The sequence below is a fragment of the Dromiciops gliroides genome, chromosome 4, assembly GCF_019393635.1.
Source record: "Dromiciops gliroides isolate mDroGli1 chromosome 4, mDroGli1.pri, whole genome shotgun sequence".
In the NCBI taxonomy this organism is placed as follows: domain Eukaryota; kingdom Metazoa; phylum Chordata; class Mammalia; order Microbiotheria; family Microbiotheriidae; genus Dromiciops; species Dromiciops gliroides.
This window is the reverse complement of record NC_057864.1, coordinates 424,959,860-424,982,088: the sequence shown is the minus strand read 5'-3', so window position 1 is coordinate 424,982,088 and position 22,229 is coordinate 424,959,860. Positions and strand designations below refer to the sequence as shown.

The 22,229-nt window shown below is 37.0% G+C and overlaps 1 protein-coding gene across 5 annotated transcripts in view; it reads right to left on the bottom strand.

Moving 5' to 3' along the window:
- The window catches only part of SLC35A3 (solute carrier family 35 member A3), a 58,229-nt gene that overhangs the window by 4,712 nt on the left and 31,288 nt on the right, over nt 1–22,229 (bottom strand). For 4 of the 5 annotated variants that reach the window (XM_044005385.1, XM_044005382.1, XM_044005381.1 and 1 more), the window contains 3 exons: nt 18,959–19,130; nt 15,801–15,919; nt 8,551–8,684 (listed from right to left, as the gene is read on the bottom strand). In XM_044005385.1, coding sequence (XP_043861320.1) covers nt 8,551–8,684; nt 15,801–15,919; nt 18,959–19,130 — 425 coding nt within the window. Of the gene's footprint in view, nt 1–7,328; nt 7,422–8,550; nt 8,685–15,800; nt 15,920–18,958; nt 19,131–22,229 lie in introns of those variants that run through there. The other variant, XM_044005384.1, reaches the window with a different exon arrangement.

The window sequence follows — 22,229 nt, the reverse complement described above, 5'->3', positions numbered from 1 at the left end:
TGAGGTCATATTTGAACTCAGGTCCTCCTGAATCCAGGGTCAGTGCTTTATCTACATGCCACCTAGCTGCCCCACATTCTAGGTATTAACAAAGCACTATACATATTTTCCCTATCCCATACTCTGGTCCATATATCTCTGGTTCTATCCACCACTATATTGATCCCTTCCACTAAGACCTCTTGAATCTTATTCTATTATATAACGGCATACTTCATTTTATTGTGCTATGCTTTATTGCGCTTCACAGATACTGTTTTTTACAAAGTGAAAGTTTGTGGTAACCCTGTGTTGAGCAAGTTTATTAGAACTATTTTTCCAACAGCATGTGCTCGTATCATTCTGTATCACATTTTGGTAATTCTCACAATATTTTAAACTTATTCATTATTATTTTACTTATTGTGATGATCTGTCATCAGTGATCTTTAGTGTTACTATTATAATTGTTTTGGGGGTACCATGAACTGTGCCCACACAAGACAGCAAACTTAATGGCTAAGTGTTATTTGTGTTCTGACTCCTCTACAGATCTGCCATTCCCTAGTCTATCTCCCTCTCCTCAGGCCTCCCTATTTCCCGAGACACAACAATACTGAAATTAGGCCAATTAATAATCCTAAAATGGCCTCTAAGTGTTCAAGTGAAAGGAAAAGTTAACTGATGCCCAAACTCCATTGTTATCTTATTTTAAGAAATTGCCACAGCCAGTCCAATCTTCACCAACCACCACCCTAATCAGTCAGCAACCATCAAAATCAAGGCAAGACTCTCTACCAGCAAAAAGATTATAATTTACGGAAACCTCAGGTGATGGTTTAGCATTTTTTAGCAATAACGTATTTTTAAATTAAGGCATATACATTTTTTTAAAGACATAAGTGTCTTTAACAGACTTATAGACTACAGTATAGTGGAAACATAACTTTTATATGCTCTGAAAAACCAAAAAATCTATGACTTGCTTTATTTCAGTGGTCTGGAACTGAACCTGTAATATACCTGAGGTATGCCTGCACAAACTTCTTTGACTTTTTCCTGAGGTATTACCGCTACTTCTTGCCTTTAATCAAAATGTGTTTCACTTATCACCTGAAAACACTCTATCTCTGAAAAAACTACAAGTATAGCGAAGACTACACTTTCCCTTGCTTCCTGCGTACTCTCAGGATGAGGCAGAAAGATTGATTTTATACAGTGCTTGTCTCTTATCAATTCAAAATCACTGTTCTGACACCATAACCCATACCTTTTCTCCCTACTAGCTCTCACCTCATATCTAGCAAACTAGCAAAGTGACAAAAAATGGAAATAGTAAATTTTGAAAGGACCAGAGAAAGACAGGAATACCCAGGCACTATTGGTGAAGAGGCGGATTGGTATAACTATTCTGGAAAACAATTCAATAAGACCCTGAGAAAGTTAAGAGAGTAATGTGGAACCAAATAAATATGGTGATATACATGAATTGAAGAACCTTAAAAGCTGAAAGATCATAGAGGAAAGTACATAAAAATGATCTAAAACTGGAATAGGGAAGAAAGAAAAATATACAGTCTTCCTCCTGATCCTATGAGTTAGAAAAAATAAGTGAAGTAGCTTCCATTGGATAGAGTTGAAAAAGATGCGGTGTCAGGGGCAGCTAGGTGGCGCAGTGGATAGAGCACCAGCCCTGGACTCAGGAGTACCTGAGTTCAAATCCGGCCTCAGACACTTAACACTTACTAGCTGTGTGACCCTGGGCAAGTCACTTAACCCCAATTGCCCCACTAAAAAAAAAAAAAAAAAGATGCGGTGTCCTAAGGAGTATCAGGACCACAGGTCACCATAAGACTGAGAGGGAAAGACAGAAATACACTCTACAGGAATACTTCCTCCCCCATCTTAACCTCACAGGGGCAAAGTGGAACCAAGCAACTGCAATTTTGTTAAGATATTTAGGAACATCAGGATATAGGTTCTAGGGTTCATATGTGTCAAGTTTTGATTTAGAGACCATCCTGAAGCACATGAGCACAGCAAGACCGAAGCTGTAATTAGAGTCTGTCTTATTCACTTCCTAATTTCATGAAAATACAGAAGAGTCTTTAAAGTGAAAATAGTTAAAAACAAACAAAAAAACAAACAAACAAAAAAACAAACAAACAAACAAAAAAAGGGGGGCGGCTAGGTGGCACAGTGGATAAAGCACCGGCCCTGGATTCAGGAGTTCCTGAGTTCAAATCTGGCCTCAGACACTTGACACTTACTAGCTGTGTGACCTTGGACAAGTCACTTAACCCCCACTGCCCCGCAAAAAACAAGACAAAACAAAACATAAAGTGAAAATAGTTTAGAAAGACCAGGGACAGGCATTACAGTTGAATATGGTGGCTGAATACTTTTTCATAAACCCCATATATGAAGAACTTTGTCAAATCTATAAGAATACAAGTCATTTCCCAATGGTTAAATCGTCAAAGGATATGAACATCTTAAAATGAAGAAATCAAAACAATTTATAGTCATATGAAAAAGTGCTCTACATCACTGATTAGAGAAATGCAGATTAAAACAACCTCGAGATATCATTTTACAACCACCAGATAGATAGACTAAAATGATAGGAGAAAGTGACAAAATTTGGAAAGGATGGGGAAAAATTGGGACACTAATTCATTGCTGGTGGAATTGTGAACTGATCCAGTCATTTTGGAGAGCAATCTGGAATTATGCCCAAAGAGTTATTAAACTACCTATATCCTTTAATCCAGCGATATCACTACTTGGTCTATTTCCAAAGATGATAAGAGAAAAAGGAAAAGAACTAATATGTTCGGAAATGTTTATAGCAGCTCTCTTTGTGGTGACAAAGAACTGGAAATTACAGGGATGCCCAATTGGGAAATGGCTGAACAAATTGTGGTATATATGATTCTGATGAAATACTACTGTGTTAGAAGAAATGATGAGCTCAATGATTTTATAAATGCATGTAAAGAAAGACTCGTACAAAACAATGAAGAGTGAAATGAGAAGAACCAAGAGAACACTGTATATAGTAAAAGCAATACTATTTTAAGAACAACTTTGAGCAAATGTTATTTTGTTTATTATAAATAATCAAATTAACTATAAAGACTATATAAAGAAAGATACTATCTACATCCAGAGAAAGAACTGATAAATAGAAATATGTATAGAATAATTTTACACACATACACACATATACTTATATAACATATATACACCTATTTATGTGTAATGATAGCCATTGGGGGGGAAGAAAAAGAAAGGGAAAAAAAGAAATTTACGTGATAATTCTGTTGTATATTTGAAAGGAATAGCAAGTTGTGTAGTAGATTTGCAGTTTCATGTGCATTTTTGTTGTTGTGCTATGTTACAGAGATGCTTGTTTTATTCCATAAATTAAAAATAATTTTTTAAAAAAGGATGGTCCTGCTAGATTTATATTCCCAAAGACACCTCCAAAATGAGAAAAAGACCTAGTTGTGCAAAAATATTTACAGCAGCTCTTTTTTGTGGTGGCTAAGAATTGGAAATCAAAGGAATGCCCATCAATTGGGGAATGGCTAAACAAACTGTGGTATATGATGGTAATGAAATGTTATTGTGCTATAAGAAATGACAAGCAGGATGACTTCAGAAAGGCCTGGAAAGAAATGCATGAAATGATGTATTGTGAAGTGAGCAGAACCAAAAGAACATTGTACACAGAGACAGCAGCTATATTGTTTGATGAAGAACTTTGAATGGCTTTATTCTCAACAATATGATGATCCAAGACAATCCCAAAGGACTATTGATGAAACATACTATCCACCTCCAAAAAAAGAACTAATATTGATGGAACAGACTGAAGCCTGCTACTTTTCACTTTCTTTCATTTTTTTCCTTTTAATCAAGTTTTCTTATACAAAATGACAAATATGGTAATGTCTTACATAATCATACACGTGTAACCCATATATGATTGTTTGCCACCTCAGGGAGGGGGAAAGGGATGGAAAGAGGGATAAAAATTAGAACACAAAATTATAAATAAAAATGTTCATTATTTTTTTTTTAAAAAGGATGGTCATTTGGCTGTCTCTCCTAAACCAAAAGACCCCTCCCCACCTGAAAGCCTCTTGATGCTTATATAGCTTTGGAAAAGTGGGTATTTCCAAGGAGCAGCAACCAACTCTGATTGGTTAACAATGAAAGAATGAATATTATAATGAGAGGTAGGTTTATTTATTTATTTATTTATTCCTTGGGGGTGGGGGGTGGGGCAATGAGGGTTAAGTGACTTGCCCAGGGTCACACAGCTAGTGTCAAGTGTCTGAGGCTGGATTTGAACTCAGGTACTCCTGAATCTAGGGCCGGTGTTTTATCCATATTTATTTATTCTAAAGAGAGGCTAGGGGAGGTGACTTGTCAATCTAGACAAAGGATCTCCCCCACCCATCCAAACCTGAACAGAAAATCGGATGGAATTCACCTAGACTAGATTCTTTTAACTCTTTAATCAGAACTAAGCTTCCCCAGTTGGATGGGATCTGAACAAGACTGAGGAGAATGTTAAATCCGATCTCGGTCAGTCCTGTTCTTCAGAAGCTGATTTGACCTGGTAGAGAATGAGGAAATAGGAAGGGAAATAATCATTTCAGTCTTATCCTCTAGACCACCTGTTCTGCTTTCTGCCTTGATGACACAGTCACTGTTACATCAATAACACTGAATGACAATGATAGACAGTTAAGCCCAAGAGCCCTGGAAAAAGTAGTGTCCCCAGTCTACCCACCCTTCTTCCAGCCTAGGTATCACAGGTATGGGCCAGAGAAGCAGCCCTTTAAGTGAACTCACTCCCAGCTAGTAATTGCTATGCAAGAGCGCCAGCCCCTATTTCCTCAAAAACCCGAAGCTACTAAAGACTCAGAAAATTCTCAACACCAAACTCCTTAGCATTGTCAAATGTGGGATAGTTTTATCAATGGAAACAATACTTAAGATACCCTTAAATCTGCTTTGCTACTGTACCATAAGAACTACTGGGCTTCTCCATCTGACTTGCAGTTGGAACCTTCAGTATGTTTTCTTTCCTAATTAGAATATGAGCTCCTTGAAAATAGGCACTATCTTACTTTTCTAGTTGTATCCCTAGCATTTAGAACAGTACTTTGCACATATTAAGTACTTTAGAAAGTTTTTTTTCATTGATTTATTCATTCACTCCTGGGTTCAGAATATTTTACAATACCTGTGAATAGAATGAGACAAGAGACTATGAACAGACTTAAAGCTGTGACTGGGTTGCTAATAAAAAAAATATATACACATGCAGCATATTATGAAGTAAGCAAGAATGAAAAGCTCTATAATCAGTTGTCTAGAGCACATTTGAAATCATAGGTATGAGGTTCCCTACTAGTTTCTTCTTTAGGGTAATATGTGGTGAAGTTGATGGGTGAGGATAAGTCATACGAGATTGAATGAGTAAGGCAACATCATAAAGGTAATAAATTGTGGGGGACAGCTAGGTGGCACAGTGGATAGAGCACTGGCCCTGGATTCAGGAGGACCTGAGTTCAAATCCAGCCTCAGACACTTCACACTCACTAGCTGTGTGACCCTGGGCAAGTCACTTAACCCCAAATGCCTCACCAAAAAAGAAAGAAAAACATTGAATATTGGTGCAGCTAGGTGGTGCAGTGGATAGATCACCAGCCCTGGAGTAAGGAGGACCTGAGTTCAAATCTGGCCTCAGACACTTGACACTCACTAGCTGTATGACCCTGGGTAAGTCACTTAAACCCAATTGCCTCACCAAAAACAAAAACAAAAAACAAAACAAAAACAATGGGGGCAGCTAGGTGGTGCAGTGGATAAAACACCAGCCCTGGATTCAGGATGACCTGAGTTCAAATCCAGCCTCAGACACTTGACACTCACTAGCTGTGTGACCCTGTGCAAGTTATTTAACCCTCATTGTCTCACAAAAAATATAAATGAATGAATGAATGACGAATGAAAAAAAAAACTGAGTATTTATGGGAATTAATTTGAGAGTAAAGTGCAGATTCTAAAGGACAAGAACGAATGCACTACAGATGAAGAGAGGGAAAATACAGTTATCCCTTTCACATCATGGAGGTTAGGAGTGTGGCACCCCCATGATCTATATTATGCAATACTATACATATGTTTTATGAATTTCTGAGTTTCTAAACTTTTTTGTGTATCATCTGCTGACCTTTGTGTGAAGTCTGCAGCTTCTGCAAAACTCCTCAAAAATTCCCATTTAATTTCTTATGCAGACCCCCTGATAAAGCAAAACCATGATGGAGAAAGTTGCGATGTGGAAAGGCTAAATGTAATGAGTAGTATCATTCCATAAAATAATAAAATGGAATAAAAAAATGAGTTTGAGAAATCTTGGCATGAAGCTCAGTTGTGACAGGGAGACCAACCAGTAGGCTACTGGAATAATCCAGACATGTGGTAGTGAAGGTCTATACCAGGGTGGTGGCAGTGTTAGAGGAGAGAAAGAAGTATATGCAAGAGATATTGTAAGGGTAAAAGAGATTGGCCTTGTCAACAGTGTCAATGGCTACAGAATGATCAAGAAAGATAACAACTGAGAAAAGGACATTAGATTTGGTGATTATATCATTAGTAACCTTAGAGAGAGCAGATTCAGTTGAATGATGAGATAGATTAGTCACACTACAAAGAGTTAAGAAGAGAGTGAGAATAAAGGAGGTTGAGACACCTATTGTAGAAGGCCTTCTCAAGGAATTAAGTCACAGAAGGCAGGAGAGATAGTTGAAGGGAAGGGGGGAACAGATGGATAAAGTGAGAGGATTTTTGAGGATGAGGGAGACATGCGTGTATCTGTATTCAGTAGGGAAGCAGCCAATAAAGTGAAAGAGATTGGAAATAAGTGAGTGGAGATCACATAGGGGGCAATGTGCATATGGCATGGAATGAGATGATTTGTGTATATAGAAAAGTTTGTTACATGAGAAAGTAGAAATGGCACTAAGGAGAAAGAAAAAAAGAATGACCTATAAGATATGGAGGACTACATATTTTCTCCAGTTTTCATTAACTCTCAAAAACTCCCCCAAATAGGAAGTCTGTTTAAGAGTTAATGAAACTACACCTATCTCCACAGGCTAAGATACCAAGAAGCTTAACAAGATAAGTCTCTCGGAATTAAAAGCAAAGAATGTTAATCCTTACCATTTAATCAGTACCACCACCACCCCACCTCCCCCAAGCTCCCACACTCTATCAGGGACTGAAACTGATGAAAGGTCAATTATCCAAACTCAAAACTTTAAATAAAAATGTTTATTAAAATGTGTTTAAAAAGTCAATTATCCAATGTGAGAGGATGCCAAGACAACTTTGAGATACAGCTCCTCGGGGCAAACCTGTCATCAAAAAGGGAAATGCAAGAAAGTGAGCAAAAGAAGAACATAAGGAAACAAGCCTAAAATTGACAAAGATTTTAGGGGGGAAAAATTTAGTCAAAAATCTAGAGCACAAGAAGATAAATCAACAGAGAAGTCATTAGAACAAAAGGGAAGATGGCCACCAAGTTATCTAAACAACTGCAAACATCTTTACATAAAGATTACAAGACAAAGGAAATTTAACCAATATCTGATGACAGAGAACCCTGTGAATTCCCAAGAGAGCATACGACAATAGCAGGATATTTGTGAATGGGTCAAGAGATGAAATCAGAATCTTTAAAGAAGTTAAAGGGAACAAATGGCAGGTAAAAGAATAAAAAACTTGAATTCATGGTAATGAGCGTCTCCAAAGAAGTGAAAGGACAACTAATTGGGAATACATATACATATATACACATACATACACACATATACACATATAGGGATACACACACACAAATATTTAAATGACAGCTAATCTAGAAGAAGCAAAAAAACCCCAAAACACTCGTGCTTAAAGAACACATGATCTCTTACATCACAAGTGTCCCAGAAGCACATAACAAAAAAATCTAAACACTATACTTCAAGAAATTATCCCAGAAAACCTCACAGAATTTCTTTTTCTTTTTCTGTGGGGCAATGAGGGTCAAGTGACTTGCCCAAGGTCATACAGCTAGTAAGTGTCAAGTGTCTGAGGCCGCATTTGAACTCAGGTCCTCCTGAATCCAGGGCCAGTGCTTTATCCACTGCACCACCTAGCTGCCCCCCAGGCCCACTAACTTTGGATATTATCATTTATATTTATTTCTGCCAAATTAATGAGTGGAAGTACTACATAGTTTGTTATTTAGTTGCTTAATTTAATATGTCTTAAAGCAACCATACCACAATGAGTTCTTGAAGGTAAAGGTAATGTTTCATATTTCCTTTCTATTTAAAAATTTTTTCTCACTATATAGCACATAGTAAACTCTCATTAATAAATGCTGACTGATGTCATTTACAGCTGCTAGTGTAACATCTGATATTACTTTACTAAAATAGGAAATATATTCAATTTACTACTAAGGCGTATTTAAATGTTGAAAAATGATTTGTTTACCTGGTTGGAACAAAATCTTGCAGCCAAAAATATGATATTAGTGTTGATAATATTATAGACAAAGATGTTGCAAATCCTTTTAAAATATTATCTGCATACTTAATAACAGCAGCTATAACAAGGCCTCCAAGTGCCTGCAAAAGGTAAAAAAAAAAAGTTATTTTTAGGGATATATAAGCAATTTCACTCTTGCAAATAATTCTGAAATAAGGGAACTCTCAGCCAATGTAGGTTCTTAACTTCTCTGCAATATTTTCTTTTTAACTCAAATATAAATTTTAGGAGTGAGAGTTATAGGATTCAAAATCCCATAACCAAAGATTATAATGAAAAAAAAAACCCTCTTTAGAAACAATAAGATTTTTCAATCAATGGAATTGTTCAAACAATATCTGATACAACTGATCTGAAATTTTTTTTCAATAAATATCTTAAAGACCACCTAGAGACACGGTAGGGGGTACAATGGATGGAGAGCAACCTTGGAGTCTGGAAACTCTGAACTCCAGCCTGACACCTTTATTAGCCATACAATCCTGAGAAGTCATTTAATCTCAGTTTCCTCATATGTAAAAAGAAGGGCATAATAACACCTGTAGGATTGGTGTCAGGATTAAATGAAATCATATATGTGAAGAGCTTCATAAAAAAAAAACAAACCTTAAAAGAAGTGGATAAACATTAGTTGGTATTATTATTACAATGAAAAGAGCCCTGGATTTTGAGATAGAGAACCCAGGTTCAAATTCCAGGTCAGTCATACTGAAGGCTGCTTCCAACTCTAAATCTTTGATCTTATGATACAATTTCTGGACAATAGTTCATGGCAGTTCTTTATACTATAACGTTAGCAATATTTTGAACAGAATTCTCATTCATTAGTTAATACAGCCTACCTAATTTGTATTACCTAGGGAGAGGATGGGAAAAATTCACACTGAATTATTTTACAATTTGTTTATCCATTTACCTACCATCAAGGGCATTCATTCATATGCTGTTCTTTGTAAATAAAGACAACATTGCTGACAGTGGTTATTTTTTCCAATAGTAATTAAAGAGGGACATCTAGGTGGCGTAGTGGATAGAGCACCCGCCCTGGAATCAGGAGGACCTGAGTTCAAATCCAGCCTCAGACACTTAACACTTAGTAGCTGTGTGACCCTGGGCAAGTCACTAAACCCCAATTGCCTCACAAAAAAACCCCAAAAAACAAAACAAACGAAAAATAGTAATTAAAGAATTTTGGCAGATTCATACACAGTCCTGTATCCAACCTCCCTATTGATCACTTCCATTAATTTGTAGATAGAATCTACAATCTGGTTCTCAATAGCACGGTGCTCTTACTAATCAAATGGACTTACCAGTCACAGACTTAGAAGTAGACGTAAGACAAATGCAGCCCAAGATACTTAGTATAATGTGTTTATCTTTTAGACTGGCAGGGCCTAACCACATGAAATTTCTGACTATATGGCTAAACTCTGGCCAAATAACTGAATCTACCTGGCTCTGTAAAAACATATTCTTTCATAAAACTGCTGAAATCAAATTTCACACAGCCTATGCTTATGGATTTCTGTTCATATGACGCCTATTGAAATAACATGGGTACTTTAATATAGAAAAATGTAACTAGATTAAGAAAAGGTGGTGGAGGTTCAAAGGAGAGGTGATCAGCACAGAAATCTGTCTTCTCCTCTGACTCTACGAATAATGCATACTCCAAGCACCCCATGATCTTCTAATTACCAAATCCAATACCATTCACTCAGTCCTTATATTCTTTAACATTATGCCTACTGTCTCCTTGAAACTCTTCTCTTTTAAAAAATGTTCTTTTTATTACAAATGTATTCATACATTATTGATGTACACAATCAACAAAAATAATGTCCCAATTTAAGTGTATATTAAACTTAACTAGGTGGTAACAAAATTTCCCTGTTTAGGTCCCCTTCTGAACTTTGTTTTCTTCTCTGTATTTTTATTTATTCACTATTTTCCTTTTCTTTTTTCATCCCTTCCACTTCCTACTAACTTTTTCCCTTTTTTGGAGAAGCCTTCCAATGTGACAAAAAAGCATAATGAAGCAAAATGTCTGAAAATGTATGCCTCATTCTTTACCTCTAGGCCATCGCTTCTTTGCCAAGAGGCTTGTACATTGAGTTTTCTGAAGTCATGACTAGCCTGAAATTTTTCTCTATTAGCTTCTAAGTTACTGTTCTCTCTTGGTTCTCTTCCTACCTCTGTAACTGATTCTTTTCTGTCTCTTTCATAGGCTCTTCTTCCTCAACCTATAGGGTAAATAAAGGCTTTTTTCCCATGGAAAGCATTCTCTTCTGTCTACTCTCCATAGGCCAGCTAGTCCCCTAAACAGCAAACCAGACAAGTGATCATCCAGTCTTTGCCTTAAGATGTCCAGTGAAGTGAACCCAACCGTACCTTCAGAAAAGTCCAACTATCAGGAAGTTTTTCTTAACCTGAGCCTAAAACGACCTTTCTCAAATGTCCATTCGAAACCTAAAATTATCTTTCTCAAACTTCCATCCATTGCTGCTAGTTGTGTAACAATTCTAACCTTCTTCCATGTGATAATGTTTCAAATGTTTACAGACAGCTGCTAAACACCTGCAGTTCCTTCAACTAAGCCTCCATGGCATGCTCTTGAAGCCTTTTACCAATCTGGCTGCTCCTGGCTTTAAACAATCTTATAAATGCTTTTCTGAATATTTGCTTATAGCCCCAACTGAGGCTTCACCTAGACTTCAAGACATACCAAAGCAACCCTCCTACTCAGGATAGCAAAATCCCTGGGAAATTTCCCTGTTCATCTTAATGCCTCCCCCCCCCCCCCCAGATCTCTGCTCTCTTTCAGTCACTTGTACAGAAGAATAGCTTTCCTGATATTTCCCTAAATTGGCAGAGTCTCTTAGCTGAGAATGTTCAATGCCTAAAAGGGGTGAATGGAGAATTCATATACCTATTTTTAAAAGTTAAGAATTTTGCATATGCTACCTCAGTTTCTATACTACCAGTTTTTGTCTTCCAAAATAATTTTTGGCTCCTCTTTGCCTGTGCATTTTTAGGGCAGAAATTTCTTTAGATCTAAGAATCTGAATTTATGTTTAAGTTTTACGTGATATTTAAACTATATTTGGCCTTAAAATGGAAGCTGAATGGAAGACACTGGGTATCTTCCCAAGTCAGAACAAAAAGTAAATTTAGCTGTAGAGGAATTCATAAGCATATATTCTAATCTAAATAATAAAATTGAAGAAGCAATGTTTCATTTTTGTGCACCCCTCTTTCTCTATACATTTGGCTATGATCTAGCCAATTTAAGTCATCATCTGTATGAAGTCTGTATTTTAACATCACCATCTTTCTTCTATCTTGTAAGTGCTGCATCCTTCTTTGAGTGTATCCAATCCTTCTTTTCTTCAAACCTACTGACATAACATTTTTCATAATTTTTACATTTAACCCACATAACCATCTTCATTGATCCATCCATCAGTTATTTTCTGAGTTCTCTTGTTTCCTTTTCTATTTCTACATATCCTTATTCTGCTGTTGTTCAGTTGTTTCAGTTCTATCTGACTCTTTGCAAGCCCAATTGGGGTTTTCTTGGCAAAGATACTGCAACAGTTTGCTATTTCCTTCTCCAGCTCATTTTATAAATGAAGGCACTGAGGCAAACAAGGTAAAGTGATTTGTTCAGTGTCATAAAGCTAATAAGTATCTGAGGCCAAATTTGAATTCAGGTCTTCCTGACTCCAGGCCTAGTATCTATCCACTGTGCTACCTAGCTGCCCCTTATTCTGCAGCATTATGTAATAGTCCAACATTGGACTTATTTTCAACTAAAGGCTTTCCTGGGATCATCATCAAATAAGAATAAACCATAGGCAGAAGTTTGTCTAATTTGTGCCTCATGTACCTGGCTCCCAGAAAGGCTTAATAAATGTGTATGATACATAGGTGGGAATGGTTTGATTTACATGGTTCTTCTCCACACTGCAGGGGCAGACAAAAATCTTCAATAAGTCAGTTTTTCTTATTATTCTGAAGACTTTCCTTCAGAACTGCTATGTTTCTAATTTCATTTCAAGAGTGAAATCTGGGGTAGCTAGGTGGCGTAGTAGATAGAGCACCAGCCCTGGAGTCAGGAGTACCTGAGTTCAAATCCGGCCTCAGACACTTAACACTTACTAGCTGTGTGACCCTGGGCAAGTCACTTAACCCCAAATTGCCTCACTAAAAAAAACAAACAAAAAAAAAGAATGAAATCCCCTGAAGGTATCTTTAAAGCATCTGGAAAGGATCCAAGAGCCATGAAAGAGTTTTCAGAAAATCAGTCCAAAAATCTGTGGACAGGCATTAAACAAACTATGCCCTCTAAGAGCTAGCAAACAAAGCCAGATGTTCTCCTCCTGAAGGACACTGGCCTACTCAAATGATAAAATTACAAGGGGCATAGAAAGTCTCCTTACCTTCCATAACTTGATTTCTGATCCTTCATCTATTCTCAAAGTGTAGTTCACTTTTATGTAAATGACTACATGAGCCCCACTCCCCCCCACAAGAAAATAAAATGAGGATCTATATTTCCATTCTTTACCTTTAAATATTTCTGATTTAAGTCGTGCCCACACTTCAAACTCACTGGGTCCAAAATTGACCATTATCTCTCTGCAATTTCTTTCTAGTTCTTTAAATACCATTATCATTATTTCAAATTAGATAATGTATTTAAGATGCTTTGCAAACATTAAAACAGTACATAAATACAAGTTGTTATTATTCCAGGAATCCAGACTACAAATTGAGATGCCATCTCTGACTCTCTCCTTTCTTCTTATAGACAGTCAATCACCAGAGTCCTATCTATTCTCTCTGCAATGCCTCTTTCTTGCCATTTCCAATGACACTATCTTTATGCCACTTGGAATTAGCTTCCTAACTCACTCTCTCTGATACCCTATAGTTCTGGAATCAAATGAATTTCCTTAAGCACAGCTCTCTTACTTTTGTTCAAAAAATCCCAATGATTCTCCAATGCACAGAATTCAGTGGGAATTCCTAAGTCTCATCTCCTAGGCTCTATACAGCCACCTTGAGTCCAAATCACACCATTGAGACTTATTAGCTGAGAGACCATGAGCAACATCTTTGAGCTTTAGTTTCCTCGTTTATAAAATGAGGATAAACATAACTGTCATACTTACCTCACAGTAGGGCTAGAAGGAACAGATAATGTTCATAAAGCACTGTGCAATCTTTCAAGTCATATATAAATTTCCATTGTAGTAATATTACTGTTATTGTTCTATCTTTCTGCCTTTCAATACTACTATGTCCCTGTAGGCCTCTCTCATTTTCAACAAACCCAAAATAGAAGTGATTGATTGCTTCCTTCTGAAGTTCCAAATCATTCTACAGGATTTAACACATTCCATCTACATTCACAACTACTTGTACACATTTCATCTCCTCTACTAAATTATAAGCTTCTTGAGGAAAGGGATGAAGTCTTCCTCATCTCTGTATTTCCCACAACATGTAACAATGGTTTGCACCTTGCTGGCCTCAATAAAAATCTGCTGAATGAATAAACAATTGCACGGTAATGGAAAGAACCTTGGAAATCAGAGTAAAAACATTTTGGTTCTATTCCCACATGTGGAGAATGATGCACACATTGTCAGGCAATGGATGGGACAGTTTTCTCTGCTCTGCTTAACTATATTTATTTGTTACATAGAGAAAATTACTGGGAAATTTAGTGATTAAAAAAATTATCAATAAAACATCAAACTTTCATTCTATTCTCACTACCAGCACTTATCAGCTGTCACCTTAAACAAAGCACTTAACCTGATTCAATTTCTTCATCTGTAAAATGGATTCATTGTGGGGCAGCTAGATGGCGCAGTGGATGGAGCACTGGCTCTGGAGTCAAGAGTACCTGAGTTCAAATCCGACCTCAGACACTTAACACTTACTAGCTGTGTGACCCTGGGCAAGTCACTTAACCCCAATTACCTCGCTAAAAAAAAAAAAATGGATTCATTGTTATTTTTAACACCTACTTCAAAGGATTGCTGAAGATCAAATAAGATAATGCATGTAAAGAGGTTATGCAAATGGAATTACTGGCAATAATTAAGACTTGAACATATTAAACTATTCAGGAAGATATATAACTATATGATTATATGTATATGTACATTGTATGATACAGACAAGAATATACAACTATATCATGTGGTAACATGAAACACATTCTAGGTTTGAATATCAATACAAGTCCCCCATGAGCGTCAAAGTAAGGACCACTATTCTGTAATTTATTAAGATTTGTTACAAAGCCAAAAAAAATTATACTGGACATGTCTACAGCTATACCACAATCAGTCAGTAAGCTTGTATTTTCATGATGGTACACATATACACAGACATACCCTAATGTAAAAAAATCTATTCAGGACTTAAAATAAAAACTACCCAAGCAGGAACTGCATATACTGCACGAAATAGTGGGTACCATGTTAGAGTTTATGATGATATATTCTGGCTATATTAGGCATATGTAGTTCATGGTAATTCCCAATTCCAAGGGATGTTAATTATTCATGTTATGCTAGTCTTTGAAAGAAAGACTGGATCTTGAATTTAAAACAGAGACAAAGAGGTTTAACATACAGTTGTATTATAAGTGAGTGGTAGGATTTCTTCCATTTAAAAAATTTCCCAATCTTGGTCAGAACTTTATTATACGTTATCCTGAAATATTTGTGAATAACATTCTAGTCAAGATCAATTTCCATCTATACTAAAATATATTTCTCATGGTGAAACTGAATTTTATAGATGATAGAGCTATTCAGTTCAGCAAACAGGAAAGTTTCTTTATGATTTTTTCCAGTATTTTGACATGTTTAAAACTGGGTGTATCACAAGATTTTTCACTCTCTTCTACCACACTTCCATTACTTCTCCTTCCCTCTTCCTCAGTCATTCCCCTTTCCAATCAGCACCGATTTTTGTTTTCAAGTTTCTGCTATACTTTAGGACATTAAATCCCATTCCACTTTACCTTTGAACTTCCTTTTAGAAAGCAGATATAGACGCTATAATGGACATTAATGGGAATAACTTTAATATCAGAGCTTGCTCTGAGACCTTCAAAAAAAAAAAAAAGAGTTTTATTCTATGCAAATATAGGATTTTAAATGCTTTACCTGCAGAACAACAACTATCCAGGTCAGTTTGTTATATCCCTGAAAAAATCCATTCTTTGATACTAATTCTCCATCATAAATGTAAACACCCATTAATCCGAATATGCTCCCAAAAGCACCTTAAAAAGTTAAGAGAAAAGTCCAATCACTTGTTTTGCACTGCTTTAATCCAACCTGTCATAAAACTGAATGTTTATTTTTTCCTTTTTCATGATATCTGATGACTTATTAACAAAATACATCAATTTTCAATTCAGTTCAACCAGCATTTATTGAACACTTACTAAGTCCCAGGTACTTGATATATACAGATGAAATAAGATAATTTAGGTGGCATGTAATACAGGGTGGGCCAAAAGTCACGAAGGACTTTCAATATTTAATAATCTCTTTATTTTTTGTTTTTAATTTATAATATCACAGCATCATATACAGTCTATATAGGAAATAAATTTATATCATTGTGAACAATCAAATCTCATAAATGGCAAAAAATAAAGAAAAAAAAATTTCAAAAAGTTATTCAAACATTGTGAGTTTTGGCCCATCCTATACAAGGATCTCAGTCCTAGTTAGCCACCTGCTGCTTATTTCCTTCAAAAAGAAGTATAAGATCAATCTTTGTTAGAACTTCTGTGTAGGGGGCAAACTATTTACTCTCTATTGAGATCAACATATAATAAAATCTAAGAACAGAATTAATGAATGAGAGGCTAAAAGTAGCCCAAACTATCTAGGAAGTTCATTGGTAAGAGGCACACAGCCAGAGAGCAAAAGGTTAAAACTAACTCCAGTGTAACACCTTAACTAACCCTGGCAGCACTGAGGGGCTGAATTTGGAAAGGGCTATGAGATTCAACCATTTGAGACAATCCTGTCCCTTTAGAGCTATGTTAATGTCTAGATTAACAGTAGGAAAATCATTGGGATGTCATTCAAGACCAGAGTCTATTTAATCTATTTAACTGATTAAAAAAATAATAAAGCTTGCCATCTATTTTCTCAGCTTTGGAAAAGCTGCCATGAAGAAAAGCTTACCATTTAAAAAGTAATTAAGAGGGAGGCAGCTAGGTGGTGCAGTGGATAAAGCACCAGCCTGGATTCAGGAGGACCTGAGTTCAAATCCAGCCTCAGACACTTGACTCTTACTAGCTGTGTGACCCTGGGCAAGTCACTTGACTCCAACTGCCTCACCAAAAAAAAAAAAAAAAAAAGGTAATTAAGAGAACTAATGGCCAGACTAGGGAACCTATCTGAGCCTCAGTTTTCTGATTTGTAAGGAATGACTTTTGATCAATTTTTGCAATAATATCTAAGACAGACTTGAAAACCTTAACATTTATCTAAGAAAATCTTAAATATGCATTTCTTATAATATGCAAGGTGAGTGTGAGGTGGTGACAATAAATAGGGTGACAATTTGGAGTGGCGCCCCCTGCTGGAGAGATGCTGTAGGAAAGCGCTGCCCTGAGGAGAAGGTGTCTGAGGGCAAGCCATGTGGCTTGGAAGGTCAGTTCCTTGGCATCAGGAAGTAAGTTTGCTCATGGGTACTGTCTATCAAAGCTACCAGCCAATTAGCTTGGAGCTGTGTGTGCGTGTGTGCTGTGTGGATGGGATGTTCCCGTTTTCACAGGAGGCTTCTGGGAGGAAGAAGGGGCAAGGCTTGCTCTTTTCTCTCTTTCGCCAGGACCTCATGGAGAGTGGAGCTAGAAATGCTGGCTCCCTGAGACAGATAGATGTGGTCATCTAGGCCTCTTTCTCTCTCTTCACCAAATTCTTATGCTCCTTAATAAATGCTTAAAAGTCTAAACTCTTGCTAAAGCTTCTAATTTATTGGTGACCACTCATTAGATTTTTAGACAGTACAGATAGAATTTTAGGCACAGCAACCAACCATTCAACAGAAAAGGTCCTCAAGTTGTTTACATTCTGAAGGATGCAACATGCACACAAGCATAATGCAAGGTAATTTGAAAAGAGAAAAATAGTAACTGGGAGGATAACGAAAGGTTTCACGAAGGAGGTAGTAAACAGAATACAATCCCTTCTTATGAATTCTTGGGGACAAAAATGGGGAGTGAATTCCAAGCCTGGAAAGCAGGCTGCGCGAATGCACAAAGGCAGGAAATGGAATGCAGAATGTGGAAACGCAAAAAGTAATGTCTAAAAAAGGAAACTGGAGGCAAAATGTGGATGGCTTTAAATGCCAGACTGCGTAATTTGTATTTTATCCTAGAAGCAATGATGAACCACTGAGTAGGGATGACATGATACATAAGACCTGGGCCTTCAGTTTCACAGCTCTTCAGAACCTGTTCTCTAAAAGGGTCAAAGTACTTTGAAAAAGAAGTATGAGGTTTTTAAAACAAAGATTAAAAGTGGTTTTATCATATTACTTATATTACTTGACTTCTAATTACTTTCTTCTTAAATATTTCATCCCTCCAGAGCAAAAGTAATCTGCCAAGTATAAAAAGATGCTTCTTCATATGCCTACATCTGAAATATAAAGCAAGTTATATCTTACAAAATTTTTTGTCTAAAGAAAAAAAAAAAAGGATGGAAATGGAATAAAAAGATATAGCAAAGGGAGGGAAAGAGAAAAGGAGAGCACTTTTCTGTTTGTTTTTTAGCACTTTTCTTGTAATATGCTACATTAATTTTAAAATATACTGTTAAAATGTAGCTAATTGGTTTTGGAAAAAAATACATCAGTTGAAACATCACTAGGTGTAATTAGTTCCATAAGAAAGTCATAAATAGGGGCAGCCAGGTGGCGCAGTGGAGGGGCAGCTAGGTGACGCAGTAGATAGAGCAACAGCCCTGGAGTCAGGAGTACCTGAGTTCAAATCCGGCCTCAGACACTTAACACTTACTAGCTGTGTGACCCTGGGCAAGTCACTTAACCCCAAATGCCTCACTTAAAAAAAAAAAAGAATGTCATAAATATAACTGGTCCAAGAACACAACACTGGGGTAGCAAGACTTTATGCTGTGGTTCAGTGATGAAACATAAATAACATTACTGCAAATTATGCTGGCCAAGAAGCCCTCTGCTAGATATGCTTACACAGATATTTTTGTAGATAGTGATTCTTTACACATAACAATAACTACTTTCTAAAAAAACACATTAAATGTGCACACTAAAGACTTACCAAGTTGAATATTTCTAATCCACACAGATTGTTTGGTTTCTTTCAAAATTTTCTCAAAATAAACTCCTGCAAAGCCACTTGAAAAACAAGCTGTAAGAACTGCCATCAGACCTACAAACTGAGAGCCTGCTGAGAGTTCCTTAGAAGTTGATTCTTGAGAATCTGAGGGCCACTAAAAAAAGATCAGAACAGAATTTGAAGGTTAAATGTATGTGGTATTTTGCATGTTATACACTTAAACCCTTAAATCCTAAGATAAAAATTCAACAGCATTCCTCAAAGTCCAAAAAATAGAGTAAAAATAAATTCAAGTTCCATGTAAACTTGATCAGTATTTCAGGTTTCATCTTTCATATGTAGCTCAGACTACAACCTTAGGGGGCAACAGAGAGGGTGTTGGGCCTGAAGCATGGAAAACTCATCTTCCTGAGTCCAAATATGGCCTCAGAAACTTACTACTTCTGTGACCCTAGGTGAGTCACTGAAACCTGTTTTCTTTAGTTTCTTCATCTGTAAAATGATCTGGAAAAGGAAATGACAAATTGCTCCAATATCTGTCAAGAAAACCTCAAACAGGGTCATGAAGAGTTGGACACGACTGAAATGACTAACAACAAAATCACCTTGATATCCTCAAAAAACAAAACAAAACACCTGTGTCTCATATCTCTCCTCCCTCTTATGGCTCAACTTCTGGAGAAAGATGTCTACAATCAGTGCCTCCACTTCTTTTCCCTTCATTCTCCTCTTAACTCTATAGTCTAGCTTCTGATATCATTCAATTGAACTTCTTTCTTCCAAGTTACTAATGCTCCCTAAACTGCCAGGAAAAAAAAGAAAAAAAGGCCTTTTCTCAGTCATCATCCTTCTTGACCTCTCTGCAGTCTTTGACATTGCTGATCATCCCTCTTCTTCTTGACAATCCCTTCTCTCTAGGTTTTTCTAACACTATTCTCTCTTAGTTCTACTCCTACCTAATCTATCTGTTCTTTCTCAGTCACCTCTGCTGAATCTTCAATCATGCCAAGCCTACTCATCATTGGTATCCCAAGACTCTCTCTGTCCTGAGACCTCTTCTTGTCTCCTTCTATACTACTTAATTTGGTGAGTTCATCAATTCCTATAATGACGATTCTCAAATTACTTTTCCAGCCCTAACATCTCTGCTGACCACCAGTATTAAATCTCCAACTGACTGTCAGGCATGCTGAACTCAATGCCCTGTAGACATCTTAAATGAATCATGTCTAAAACTAAACTTGTTATCTTCTCCTCCCAAGCCCCCTTCTTCAAAGTTTCCCTATTACTGTCCAATCAGTCAGTCAATAAACATTTATTAAGTGACTACTATGTGCCAAGTGCTGTGCTAACCTATGGGAATTTAAAAAAAGGCAAAAGACAGACCCTGCTCTCAATGAGCTGACTAAAGGGGGAAACAATATGTTGCAAACAAGTTACATACAGAATAAATAGGGAATAATTAAGAAAGGGAAGGCACTAAATTAAGACTGGTTAGGAAAAGCTTCCTATAGAAACATACTGAAACACCACCATCCCCCAAGTTATCCAGGTTTAAAACCTAGGTGTCATCCTCGACTCTTCTTTCTCCCACCCACATATCCAATCTGCTGACAAGGCCTATTTTACCCTTATCACAACGTTTGCATATGCTCCTTTCTCTCCTCTGACATTGCCACCGCCCTGGGGCAGGCTCTCATCATCTCACACCTAGATTATTCCAACAGCCTGCTATTTGGTCACCCCATGACAAGTTTCTTCTGACACCAGTCCATTCTTTACTCAGTTGTCAGTGTGATCTAAAGCTCAGGTCTGACAATGTCACCTTCCTATTCAATAAGTTATCAACAGCTTCCTCTTACCTCTAGAATCAAAGTTAAAAGTGTTTGGCATTCAAAACCCTCCATGACTCAGTCTTTCCAATTTTCTTATATGCTTTTATTTCCTCTCCATAGTCCCTGATCCAGTGACACTGGCCTCCTTCCTGTTCCAAGAACAAGACACTCTACCTTCTAATTCCAGGCACTACCACTAGCCATCTCACATGCCTGGAGTGTCTGCTTCTTAGCTTCCTTTCAGTGCCAGTTGAAATCTCATTTTTTTTTTTTCAGGAAACCCCTCCTGATCTCTTTATTCTAGTGCCTTCCATCTGTTGATTGCTTCAGATTTATCCTCTCCAAAGCTCGTTTGTACATAATCATTTATATGTTGTTTCTCCCATTAGACTGTGAGCTCCTTGAAAATAGGAACTGTCTTTTGCTTTTCTTTCTATTTTCTTCACTCACTAAGTGCAGTGCCTGGCATGTGACAGATGCTTAATAAATGTTAATGACTGAAATAAAATTTCTTTTTAAGTCTGTCAGCAGATGATCATGGTAGATCAGTGAATGAAAACACTGCAAGTCTAATGGCAGTAGGCAGATATGACTTAATGTTTACAATATCCCTTACTGAATGCCTATCACCACTTCTTCCTACAATATCCCTCACTGTCCCTCTACTACCTAAGTCAACGCAGAAATGAACATGGAAGAACTGCAGAATTCCAAGGAAGCTGAAGGGAGCCAGTGACAGCAGAACCCAAAATAGTGATGGGAAAAATAGTGATATGGAATAGGAGGAGTAATGGAAGATGCTAAAGACAAAGAATAAAAGCTGGGCATATGGGGCTTTCATGCTTAGTACAGTAGCTTATCATACACAATGTGGCATGTATGTTACATATAAGTTAATGTAGAGGTCTCCTCTAATCCTATTACTAGTCCTATGGCTTTTATTTTCACTACCTCATCACACACTCTCCAAAGTTCTTCCTGATTACCCTACTTCCATTATTGTCATCAATATTTTCCTGATTACAAAACCTAGAGACATCTTTTGCTTTCATCAGAACCTACTACCTTGTGTAGGCCTGTGCATGTCACCTGCCTATTCAATAAACCCCAGTGGTTTCCTATCATCTCTAGGATCAAATATAAAATCCTGTTTGGTATTCAAAGGCTGTCATAACCTAGTTTTTTACACACACACAGCCCTTTCCATTTTTCTTAAATGATTTCTTTTTAAGTCAAAGTCATCATAGATGATCAGACCAAAGAGACATCCTCCATATCCAAAACAGTAGCCAAGTCCTGTCAGTTATTCCTTCACTATATGTCATCACCATTTCTTCCTTTCAATTTTCTCACCCTTGTTCAAGCGCTTATTGCATTACACCTGGAATTTTCAACCACCTATTAACTGGCTTCTCTGT